Source organism: Uloborus diversus, chromosome 5, assembly GCF_026930045.1.
Source record: "Uloborus diversus isolate 005 chromosome 5, Udiv.v.3.1, whole genome shotgun sequence".
Lineage (NCBI taxonomy): Eukaryota > Metazoa > Arthropoda > Arachnida > Araneae > Uloboridae > Uloborus > Uloborus diversus.
Genome location: NC_072735.1, coordinates 123,157,670 through 123,169,975, shown reverse-complemented (window position 1 = coordinate 123,169,975; position 12,306 = coordinate 123,157,670). Strand labels below are relative to the sequence as shown.

At 29.5% G+C, this 12,306-nt stretch overlaps 1 protein-coding gene across 2 annotated transcripts in view; it reads left to right on the top strand.

Annotated features, from left to right (window-relative positions):
* The window catches only part of LOC129222424 (serine/threonine-protein kinase MRCK alpha-like), a 177,173-nt gene that overhangs the window by 112,407 nt on the left and 52,460 nt on the right, over window positions 1–12,306 (top strand). The window contains exons 21-26 of one of the 2 annotated variants that reach the window (XM_054856936.1): window positions 3,672–3,796; window positions 5,801–5,909; window positions 6,001–6,149; window positions 8,001–8,107; window positions 8,789–8,821; window positions 10,981–11,159. In XM_054856936.1, the coding sequence (XP_054712911.1) occupies window positions 3,672–3,796; window positions 5,801–5,909; window positions 6,001–6,149; window positions 8,001–8,107; window positions 8,789–8,821; window positions 10,981–11,159 (702 nt within the window). The remainder of the gene's footprint in view (window positions 1–3,671; window positions 3,797–5,800; window positions 5,910–6,000; window positions 6,150–8,000; window positions 8,108–8,788; window positions 8,822–10,980; window positions 11,160–12,306) is intronic. The other variant, XM_054856937.1, reaches the window with a different exon arrangement.

Below are 12,306 nucleotides of genomic sequence, written 5' to 3'. Positions count from 1 at the left end.
TTCTGTAGAGAAAAGAAAAGCGCAAAACAGATATCGGTATAACAAGTTAGAATTTTATCTTGAGAGGGGTTTGTCGTAACAGTTCGTAAATATATTTCAGAAGACTTGAATTGCAAATATCAGTCCAAGTTCAGGATTAATTTTAAGTGATAAGTATTGTAGATTACCTCGAATGTTTAGGGGAGTACTCTGAACACATTGAATTTGCTCTAAAAACCTTTCATACTTCCTCTTCAAGAGTTGATAAAGCATAAGAGTTTCGTGATGGTATTACATACTTCATAAAAAATAATTTAATTAATGGAAAAGTATGCATTTTATACCAATAAGCTTGTATCTTTTTGCTTTGAAAAACGGGCTTGTAACTCCAAGACAGATGACAGCATTTTTTTTTTTGGGGGGGGGGGACTTTGCATTTTTTAAAAACCAAAATGGTGCTTTTATTTCATTATTTTAAACCACTTGTAAGCATGATCTTTTTTGCAAATATTAAAAATTTAATTTTACGGAACTGTGTTGTGTGACAAGAAAATATTCCTCTCAATTCCGGATTTAACGCAAAAAATCGAAAAGAATTAATAATAAAAAAAAAAGAGATACATGAAATAACCCACATTATTAGATTAAGTTCATATTCCATCGGACAATAGTGTCACTTAGGGCACCTAGGGACGCTAGTGCCATGAACTTTCATTTTATAAGAGAGATTAAATTTATGATATTTTTGAAAAAGTATAATTGACAGGTTATTTATATTTGAACAGATTAATAAAGATTTTATGCTGGGACGCTAGTTATACTTTTATATTTATTTCAGACTAAGATTTCTAATTCAGATCTTTTTGTATTTGATAATTAATTATAATGAAAACTTCATTTTCAGCATTTTACGAGAATATTCATTTTTAGTACCTAATTTCAATCTAAAAATACACAATTTCTGAGTACACATCCATTTCAAGCAGCGTTAGGATGAACTTACTCATAGGTCTCGAACACGTGCGCCTGTCCAGTGAGCGGAAATAAATTAGATCGACAACTGACTCTCCACCTACTCGCGGTTGCTCCTTTTTTCGGAATTTATCTTAAGACACCCGCGGTTAGTTGCTTCGAGTACTGCAGGAAAGTCCACTGCCCCTACTCAAGGGGCTCGGGCTACACAGTTAAAGGTACATAAACCTCACCCCGAGCTCAGCTCGGGCTACGCAGTTAAGAGGTTAATTACTTAGTATTCCAAATGGGAAATTTAAAAAATACAATAAAGTAAAAATACTACAGTGAAATGCATTTTACACAAAAAAGCTTAGCAGGAAAAATTAATAAACATAGAAAGATACAGCAGTTTAGACTGCATACTATTGTGGCATTTCATGCCAATCTTTTCCGCATAATTCTTCTTACACAAAAAAAGATTATTGTTCTCTTAGTTTTGTGCTAAACATTTGTCTTTGTATATTTTAATTAGCAGCTGCGCTTAAAATTAAAAAACAATACAGTGATATATTTCATCATAATATTCATAAATATTTATAAAAAAGGAGAGGTAGAGCATGTCTCTAAATAGCAACATAGTGCTTTCCAAATGAGTGGAATACATACAGACATTTTTACTTTTTATTACTTTAACCATTTTATTCGATTAGATTAACTGTAAACTCCTGATTATTCATAGGATTTCCCAGTGTGGCTATTGAAGACGATCCAATTTCATGGATAACCCACAAAACTTAAAAATTAGGAACAAATCAACTCAAATGTGCATTTTAACACTTCATACACAGAATAGGTAACTTAGTCATACTACTTGAGGAATAACAAAATTATTCACAGCTTACAAATTTTTGGATTTACTTTAGAAATTCAGTTAAAAGTGTCCACTGTTCTACATTGAAACATTTTCTCTTTATTTGCGGTTTAAATTTTTTAGCAATATTTTATCTTAAACTAATGCAGCCTCTTCTTCTAAATACTGTATAATTCATTTAACATGAACTAAAGCTGCATTGTGGCTCATCTTCTTTTTAACTTACCATCTTCTTCATTGCTCTCTTTGAATTCATACTGCTTATCATTCTTGCTTCATTTACCATTTGTTCATAAGATTACATGCTTGAAGCTTGGCTCATTCATGTCACAATCAATTCATTCAATCATATTGCCTCCATCAACATTTAATCCACCAGAAATAGTTTTGCTAAATTTGCTAAATCATGAATGAACACTGTTTTGTCTTTATTTTCCAATGCTACTTAAGATTTTCTTGGGTTCAAATTCAAGTTTGTTCAGTGAAAATGGTCAAAACATGTCTTACATTGCAGAAATAAGTTCTGCTCAAGAATGGGTATTGAAAAAGAAAAAGAATTAATACTCGCAGATGTTTGAGTGTTCATTTATTTTGAAAGTGACCGAACTTGTATACATGGTGAATAATGAGGTGTGTTACAGAAGGAATGGGATATTTTTTTTTACCAAAGCTTTTAATTTTTTCAAACAACATTGTCCTGTTCAAAGTAGCTCCCTTCAGTAACTATACACCATTGGAATCATTGTTTGGATTCTTGGTAGCAGTTGTGAAAGGTTTCACCTAGTGTGGTTTTTAATGTGTCGTTCATTCTTGTGAATATTCTCCAGTGTATCAAAAAAAAGTTCTTTTAAGATATTTTTCAATTTTAGAAAAAGTAAAAAGGGACAAGGACTCATATCAGCTGAATAGGAATGCCAGTGGGGAAAAAAAAGGCTTTTGAGGTCAAAAATTTTATTATAGAACAGGCTGTGTGACACGCATATGCAAGTCTTCAGTAATAATTTCATGTACGGTGAAAGTGCTTCAGTTTTAACTATTTACCCGTCTTCCTTATTGTCAAACGACGATCTGCTCTCATACATGCAACATTTTGGTCGGTTCTTGGAATAGAAGGTCTCCCTAATTTGTGCAATAAAGAACTTGTGTGCTCTTCATAGAGAATGTTCCTACTGGCTTGTTTCAACTTTTTAAAGATCAAACACACAACTTAATTGATAGCTTTTTCAAAAATCACCTGATTGTTCGAGCTTTGTCTGTGCATCTAACTAGGATAAACACCCTGTTTAAACCAACGGAACAACAATATTGTCAGATCACACACAATGTTGTCAGTCTCATTACTTACACACATAGTGTCTATGGTTAAAAATTAATTTTTAATGGAGTTGAAATTTTTAAAAACTGAATTATGAAAAATCTTTTTAAATTTATTAATTTGTATTTATATTCAATACCAAAAAAAAAAAAGTTACTTTGATGTTCATATTATATTATGTTTTGACTTGATTTGATTTAATTTAATTGTAAATGAATGAAGTGTAAAGAAAAAATGCTAATAAAGTTGGAATAAGCAAATGATTTTTACATGCAGAAGCAGGTAATGTTTTTTTTCTTACTGGTGAAAGGGAAACCCTCTGCTATTTACGATTCACATACACAGTGTTATAACTTGTCTGCTTTTCAAACTCTCTTGGCAATATAACTCTTTTTTGTCAATGAGAGTGGAGCAATCAACTTTTATTTAATATTTTAAAAGAAAATGACTCTTAAAATTTAAATGATTGAAATATTGTAAATGTATTATCTTTTATCGTTACTTTACACTGTATTTGTCTGAATCTGAAATCTTGATTTTTGTGTTTTTTAGTATATGAAAGCTTTGAGCAAAGTTGAAGATGAAAAAAAGAGATTGGAGAGTGATTTCTACCTAATTAGAGAAAAGAAGGAGTCGATCAATCAATGGGAAGCTCAAATTAGCGAAATAATTCAATGGTAATATTTGAAAAATCTTACCCAAAATTATATTTGGTCTAATAATAGCTATGCATACATGCCAGGGTTCTCAATAGAGTGCGAAAGCGCAATTAATTGCGCTCTTCTAAAGAAATCTCACTCAAAAAAGAAAAAAAAAAGATTGGTAATTTTCTCACGATTTTGTCACACCTGTTAAATTGAATCATGAAAAACAAGTAAAAGGAGAAAAAAGAAAGAAAAATGTATCCTTAACATTGTTGAAGAAACTGAAATGACGACTTTCAAAACCCTGATTTTGCTGAATTAAACCTTCTCCTTTTTATACTGTATTTTTCTTACAAATTTTCTTTCACAACAATTGTGTCAACGATCTATTAACAATTGTTCAAAGTGAGTAAAAGCTAGATTATCCAAAAAATATAGGACATGCCAAAATTTGAAAAGATCTTGAAAATTTGAGCGAAATTTTCTCATAAAAAAGTACAAAAACTGTACATTTCTTTCTTTTTTTTAAAAATTTATTTATTACATTTTGTGTCCATTCATTAAAAAATGTTTCACTTCAACTTAATTTAAAAAATGAATAATCAAAAAAAAAAAAAAAAAAAAGAAAATAGCATTAACAAATATGTGACTGAAGAATCTTTTGATTTTGTAAGTTCAAACAAAAATGGCTAATCAAAGAGGAATTAATTGTAAATTAACAAGTTCCAAATCAATTAATATGAATATTTTTACATAAAAAATGTACTCTTAATTTAAAAGCTGATTAATTTTAATAAAAATGTTATCAAAACGTATTTCCTTGTTTATTAGGTTATTTTTTATAAGCTCTATACTTTTTATCTATTGAAATAGTGTAAATGCCATAAGGTACCTGAGAGTTTTCTGTTATATTTTGAATGTGAACCGTGTATCCAATTTCACTGCAAAATTATAGGTAGTTATTCTTTGTTTCAAACCTTGTAATCTGTGTAGATATTTAAATATGTATATATATATATACCTCAATTTTTAAAAGTCGTGACTCTAATTTCAATAGAGGGTAAGATTTATTTTCCCTTTTTTTTCCTCTGATGACAGGGGCTCTGATATACGCATTAAAATTTTTTCTCACATTAAAATATGCTTTAAAACTCACCGCAAAATTAGAGGTAGTAATTTCTTTGTCTCAAACCTTGTAATCTGTGTAGAGGTTTAAATATGTATATACCTCAATTTTTAAAAGTCTTGACTCTAATTTCAACAGAGGGTGAGATTTATTCACCCATTTTTTTTTCTCTGATGACTGAACCTCTGGTATACGCATTAAAATTTTTCTAACACGGACACTTTCAAGGACACGAATATTGTTCCTTTTAGAAGGTTTAGTAGAGGAAATTGAAAGTGAATAGGAAATTAGTGTCGCAATAATCTACTCAATAATATAATTATATATTATGTATGGAAAAGCACTTATATTGTTATCTATAGTTATATTTTTGAAATTCAATTTCAGAAAATTTATTGAATAAATTAGGGTTAATTTATGCTTTCATTCCAAGTTAAAATAGGTAAAGTTAAAAATGAAAAATGATCAAAAGGTTGATTAATAGTGAAAAATTATTAATTCAGTAAAGACATTTAAACACACCTACACCAGTTTCATTTCAAAAAAATTTGTTTGTTTCTAGTCACTTTTGCTCATCATACTGTCATCATTAATTTAAAGTTTTTTTTTTTTTTTAATATCATTCCTATTTAATGTTTTCCTTTGTAGTAGGAGAATCATATATTGAGATCAATGATTGGACTTAATTGATCATGTAAAGGGGCAGTCAAATTTCCTTCAAAATGAGTTCCTCAACTAAGTAAAAAATAGCAAAATAAGTTTAAAAATTAGCATATGAATTGTTGATGATCAGCAAAAGAAAGGAACAGAGGCAATAGTTATTTCAGAATATTTTTGCCAAAGTGTTTTTATATTTCTTTTTTGGTGGTGCTTACTTCTTGGTGATGATTTTTTTTTAAATGCATTTGCAGGGTTAGCGATGAAAAAGATGCTCGAGGGTATCTTCAAGCATTAGCCTCAAAAATGACTGAAGAACTAGATGCATTAAAAATGACTGGTGTGCCTCCTACCTCAACTGTGGTATGATTGTATTCAGATCTTAGTAGATTGTTTTCATTTAATCTTTTTATTATAATAAAGCCTGAACTTATATGAATTGACATGGTTTTAGGAAAAGAACTGGAAAAATCGTAGGTCTCAAAAATTGGATAAAATGGAATTACTGAATTTGCAGTCAAGTCTTCAAAGTGAGATTCAAGCTAAACAAGCTATTGGTCAGGAATTGAGTAAAGTACGAGCTGAATTGGTTGCTGAACAAAAGTAAGAGTTCTGTAATCACTGTTTAGTTTACATGTCGTGCTAATTTTTGTACTCATTTGAAAATAGGAGGATTAATAAAGAGAAAGTTAAACTCAAGTGTAATATGGCTTAACGTCCATCTTAACAATCTTACTATTTTCAGTAAAGCAGTCATAAAATTTCCTTTTTCTAAAGGTTTAAACAATGTATGTATTCATTTTAAATTTTTAAAATCTTTTTTAGCTTGAAATTCAAAAAAAAAAAAGAAAAAGGTTTTAGACAATGCAACTATTCAACGTTATTAGGATTAAATGTTGGTTTTCCAGTAAGTAAGAAAAATTAAAAAATATGTGTTTTAAACATTAAAATATGCAGAGCATTAATAAATACTTTTTTTTGTATGATATATTTCAAAGTATGGAGATGCATAAGCCAAAATCACAATCAAGACAAAAGTACTTAGTGTCCGTCATACATCTCTTAGAATTAGAATACATAATTTTAGACGCAAAATCCATAATGTTCTCAATAGTAAAAAATATTTTATCAAACAGCATAAGCCACGTTTCGCAAAGAGCTTAATTAGCTGATCAAAGAGTACCTATATTTAGAGAGTGCAGACACCTAGTTTAAAATAAATGCCTCCAGTTACATCAAAAATGATCTGGTGCAGCCATTTAGTATGTAAAATGAGGGAAAAAATCTATTGCAAGAGATGGACAGATTTTAACCTTTCTCATGCATTGCTTTTGATTGCTGTAGCCAGGAAATATCAGGGGCATCAGAAATAGGAGGCTAAAGCTCACCCCATGATTTTCACGGAGGCTGGACAGGGATTAAAAAAGCATAAAGCCACTAGAAACTGATTTGAATGTTTACAATACGTGGAGCACAAAATATCGTGTGGGATATATTCTTAGAAACTTTCCAATGCTTTGTGAAAGAAAAAAAGTAAAAGATTTATTTCCAGAGGTAGTATACACTATTCAATTTCTTCTGTTCTAAATAATTTCATGTAGGTTATTTCATGACTTGAGGAGTAATTTATCAAAAGGGAACACATTTACTTTTTAGAAAAAATCATTTTATGACATTTTCTAAATCCTTCAGGTGACATTTATCAAATCACTTTCTCTCAAGATGTCCAAACGTGGAAAACTTAATTTTATTTAAGGGTAAAGTGTGACTTTTTGATCAAAAGGTAACAAATCCGTCCTCTGCACGTTTTATTTTGAATAAAAGAGGACATATCCTGAAAGAATCTGTAGTACAAAGACTTTTAGATCCAAAGGAACACATGTCCAAAATCCTCAAATTATCGAAAATTCCAAGAATAGGCAGATAGAATTTACATGACTCCTAGATAGTCAAAATTGTATTTATGTTGCTAAGTTTATGTGTTCAATCTGTTTCTCATCCCATCTGTTGAGGTGATAGCTCGTGTCCAGAACCTGGAGATGGATACAATGCATCTCCAGGATGCAATGTGCTTGTAAAAAATCTGCTTTTTACAAAATAACCTGCTTTGTATAAAAAGATAATAAAACCTTTTTTTTCTCTTTAATTTTTAAATTTAAATTCTGCTGATCTTTCACTTTGTAAAGTTGGCAACTCCGCCTATGCATGAAGTCGACAAAAATGAAAGAGGCTATGTGACAATCTGGCAAGGGTCATCCTATGGCCAATCAAGGGTCTTCATAGCACATAAAAATCAAGGAAATGAAACTTGCATAGTGATAAAAACTTTTGGCAATGAGGCAGGATGTTATATATAAGGCTAATTTGTGTAATGGTTGATACAGTCATTTCATTATTAAACTAAGAGTCATATTTTATAGTAGTAAGAATACATATTTTTTTTCTTCATTTTAGAGAACACAAAGATTGCTTGCAAAAAATTGAATTCTTTAAACGAGATGTTATGAAGAAAGAAATACAAATAAAAGAATTGCAACGTCGTATTGATTCAGGTGATAATTGTAAGTAGTGAATGGACACTATTTTTCTTTTTATTAATATTGAAGCAATAATAAACATTATTTGCACACAGTGTTATAATGTGCTTAATTAATTGATTCTATTTGTCAGCTTTAAAAACTGAAGTTAGAAATTAGAAATTCAAACCATTTCTTCACTTTTTCTTTCATTGAAATTTCAATATTGTGATATATAATGATAAAGTTGCTTAATTTAATCCAGTAAACTAAACACAGAAAAAAAAATGAAAAACTGAAAAATTGATTTATTCTCTTTTATTGCATTTGATATCTTGAAAGAAAAGAAACGTAATCCTGTAAATTTTGTCACCCAATATGTTGCATATATTTATTGCTCCCGCCTCAAGAACCTGGATTTTGTTGGGCTTTGTTGTTAATTCTATTAAGTATGGAATGTATATTTAATTTTTTTTTGAGCATATGACTTCAGATGTAAAGGTAATTGAGCTATGCTGCACACTAGAATAAGTTGAGTAATGAATGTTTTTTTTTCTTTTTTTTTACGTGAATGTGCAGAAGTACAATAGGCTTCAAACTCATGTATTTTATTAATAATCTTACACTGTTTTTGATTGGTTGAAACATACTGTATCCTAACCTTATTTTTTCTCATAACCTTCTGATCTTGTTTAATACTTTAATTTTCCTTTCTTATTAACATAGTTGCTGATAATGGGGATCTTCAATGTCAAAATGGTAATCTTTAAACTATTTCTACATTTTAAATTACTTTAAATAGTTACAATCATTGCTATTTTCATTCCTGAAATTTAGTGTTCGCATGCCTCCTGTCTTAACTTCGAATGTACTTTTATATTTTCTGTTGACTTTCTTCCCTTCATTATGCTATCATAGGAGATGCTGACCACAAGTTAATTATTGATGGTAAATATATTAAGACTTTTCTAATCATTAGCAAAAATTAAACTTTAGAAAGAAACACTTTTTTCCCCAACAAGTTTGTTGGCTATTTTCAAGTTTTAATTTTTTTTTTCATGCAACTGCAAAGCCCTCATTATATTGCAAGAATTAATATTATATTGCACTAAACACAACACATACCCCAACTTTATTTAACTGTTGTCTAAAACATAGCATGGCATATACTTTGCCCACTTAAATTGATGCACATCATTTTTTATGTGAATGCTAAAAAGTTGCTCTTAATGATTTTGCTTAGCATTATTAACTAATAAGATTTGGTTATTAGCAATCTCTTAAGAAATCATGGTAGGAAGTTAAAGGACACTCTTAATGATTTTAATAAGGTGAACTCCAAGAGAAAGAATAACTCCCAGATGAACATATTTTATTGGGATTTTTTCTCGTAAAATAATGCAGTTTGCTTGCTATTTGTAACAAAGAATGCTAATTTTATTAATAATAGAATGAGCATGCTTTCGTTTTAATTGCTGTTGAAGCATTGAATATAGTTGTTACTCTACCTTAAGTGTTCATACGGCAAGACAGAGAACTTAGTTGCAATACATTATAGGGTAGAATGATTTTCCAAACTTGCTATATTTACTATATCTAGCGTGCCCAAGATACAATAGCAACCTATGCTTGGACAGTTGGTGTAATTGATTATATTAGGAACTTATAGAATTGATACTAAGATAAGCTGCAACTGTTTTCCTCATCAAAGATGAGATTTTCTTATTTTGTACCATTGTCAAGTAATCAATATCGATTAGCAAGCTTTTTTCTTTATCAACTCTATTAATTCCTACAATTTTATCCTAAAATTCCAATTTTCTTTCTATTTGCTTCTTTTGTAAATTTATGGCAAGTAAATAGCAGCAGAAATATATCTTTCTGCTTAAAACTGCAGTCAAAAGTTTACTGCTGTATCTGTATTTTCACTAAACCCTTTTGTTACTTATAGCAGTTTGTGCAAGCCTGTGATTGCTGTGCTGCCAAATGTTGAAGTTCAAATTCACACTGTGCCTCAGTTGATGTATTTTTTTTTTTTTTTGAATCAAAGATATAGATCTAGGAAGAGAGAGAATCTTGCATTCAGAGCATTCAATAACTGTATTTAAATTGTAAATGAATATTTTTTAACTTTATTTTAAAGTGAACTCAAATCTTCTATGTGTGCGAAAGCGAATAACAATTCTTGTCCTTTAAAGAAAAATAGTACTTAAGCTATTTTTCCTTATTTAACAGAGATAAATACAACTTGAATACCTTTCAACTAAAAAGAAGATATAGATTTGGTTACGATGTTTACTGTTTTTTTTTATTTAGAGCATTTGTATTGTTTTAATGGATTGCACAACTATGCAGTGGTGAAAAAACTGTGCAAATACAATTTCTTGCTTTGTCTTGATAGATGCCAAAGTAAAAAAAATTCCTGTTCTTCTGCTAAACTGTACTAAAAATGATTCTTTCAATGATGGAATTTTCTCTTTCCCTAAAACTTTATTTTTACATGGTATAAATATCGCATAAGAAAGTGAGTGAATATTTTTTTGAAGAATTATGATTAAAAGTAGGAGAAAATAAATAATTACAGAAAACTGCTGCTTCCTTTTTCACCTGCTAGAGAAAACTTTTTTTCTTCAAACAATCTTCTATTCCAAAACAGTTGAAATTCAATTGCTAATTTAGTCTCCTATAAAAATGTCAAGCTGATATAAAACTCAAGTCTTTGTTTTTTTATTCTAAAGGCAAATTCTGTTAAATGTTTCCTGTTTTCTAATTTGTATGACTATCCTCATTTCTCCTTTCCAGAAATCTCATATCTGAAACTTAATTCAAAATTACTCACAAATAAATTCAATGCAAAACACTTTATTTTTTAGTCATTTTAGTAAATTCTAAAATGACTTATGTTATTTTAATTATAGTACTTGATCGTCCATCATCAAGGATGTCTTTTTTGGACCAATTTTTAAAAGACACTTCTCAAAGACTTGGGCATAGTGATAGTGGAGAATCTGCTGGTGCTGGAGATGATGCAGATGTGGAAGATAATCAACCTGTTTCAGGTTCCAGTAGCAAATCAACAGCATCGGAAGCTAGTGCAGTAATTGAATTTTATAACATTGTTCATTTTAACGAATTGTTACCTTTTTTGTAAAATTTTGTTGAATTCATATGGTTAAATAAGTGTTTAATTTTTTTAGAGTTCAAAAAAATATGGTTAAAACCTAATAGAAAGGTTATTGAGATAAAAAAAAAAATACTGACATTGATTTATGAAGTAGGGAGCCAGTTGCATTTAAATAAAATAGTAGATGGACGCTGTACTCCCCTCCCAACTACAGAACTGAGAGGAACCTTGCAAATTCAGTGAAATTTTTCAGGGGTTTCCAAAATTTTAATAATAAATGTTAAACCCATTAAAAATTATTTTTCTTTATACATAACACTTAATAATAATTGTTACTTTCATGCAACTCTCATATAGATAATTTCAGATACATAACAAAATGATTTTCTTTCAATACCTTATTGTTTTGAAAACCCTAGTCCAGAAAAATTACTTTTACAAATATTACTTATAACTTTTCAGAAGAAATTAGTTTCAATTTTCGCTAATAAAAATTTAGTACTGTACATTAGGGTGGATCGAAAAAAACGAAATTTCGAATCTTAATTTGGAATACCCACCAAAAGCTGTGCATGTGTAAGAACAATTTACATGTAAAATATTATCAAGTTTGAAGAACTCTTTGAGGGTCCTACCAAGGCTTAAATTTCTCCAAAAATAGGAAAAAATGTCAATTTTCCAAAATTTTTATGAAAATAATAAGGTTCAAAATTTTTGTTCTAATACCATTAAAATGTTTCCTTTTAACACGCTTTTCATGTATCTTCAAAATTATTTACATTCTTTGCAGTATTAAGTTCGCACAAGTTAAGTTGGAACTCGAAATGCAGCCACCGGTTTTTAGTGGATGCTGGGCTGTTAATATAATAAAGTTGAACTTTACTTCTGTTTAAAACTGTATTCTGTACAGGCGTTGTAAAAAAGAAAACTGGACTTCAAAAGAAAAAAATATTGCAATGTGCAAAAAAGCTTTAAAAAAGTCAGTTTTTGGTTAATTTCGCGAAACTTAACGGCTTATGTGCGAACTTAATGGTGTAAAGACTGTAAATAATTGTGAAGGTACGTAAAAAGAGTGTTCAAAGGAAGCATTTTTACCGTATTATAACAAAAATTTTAAGCC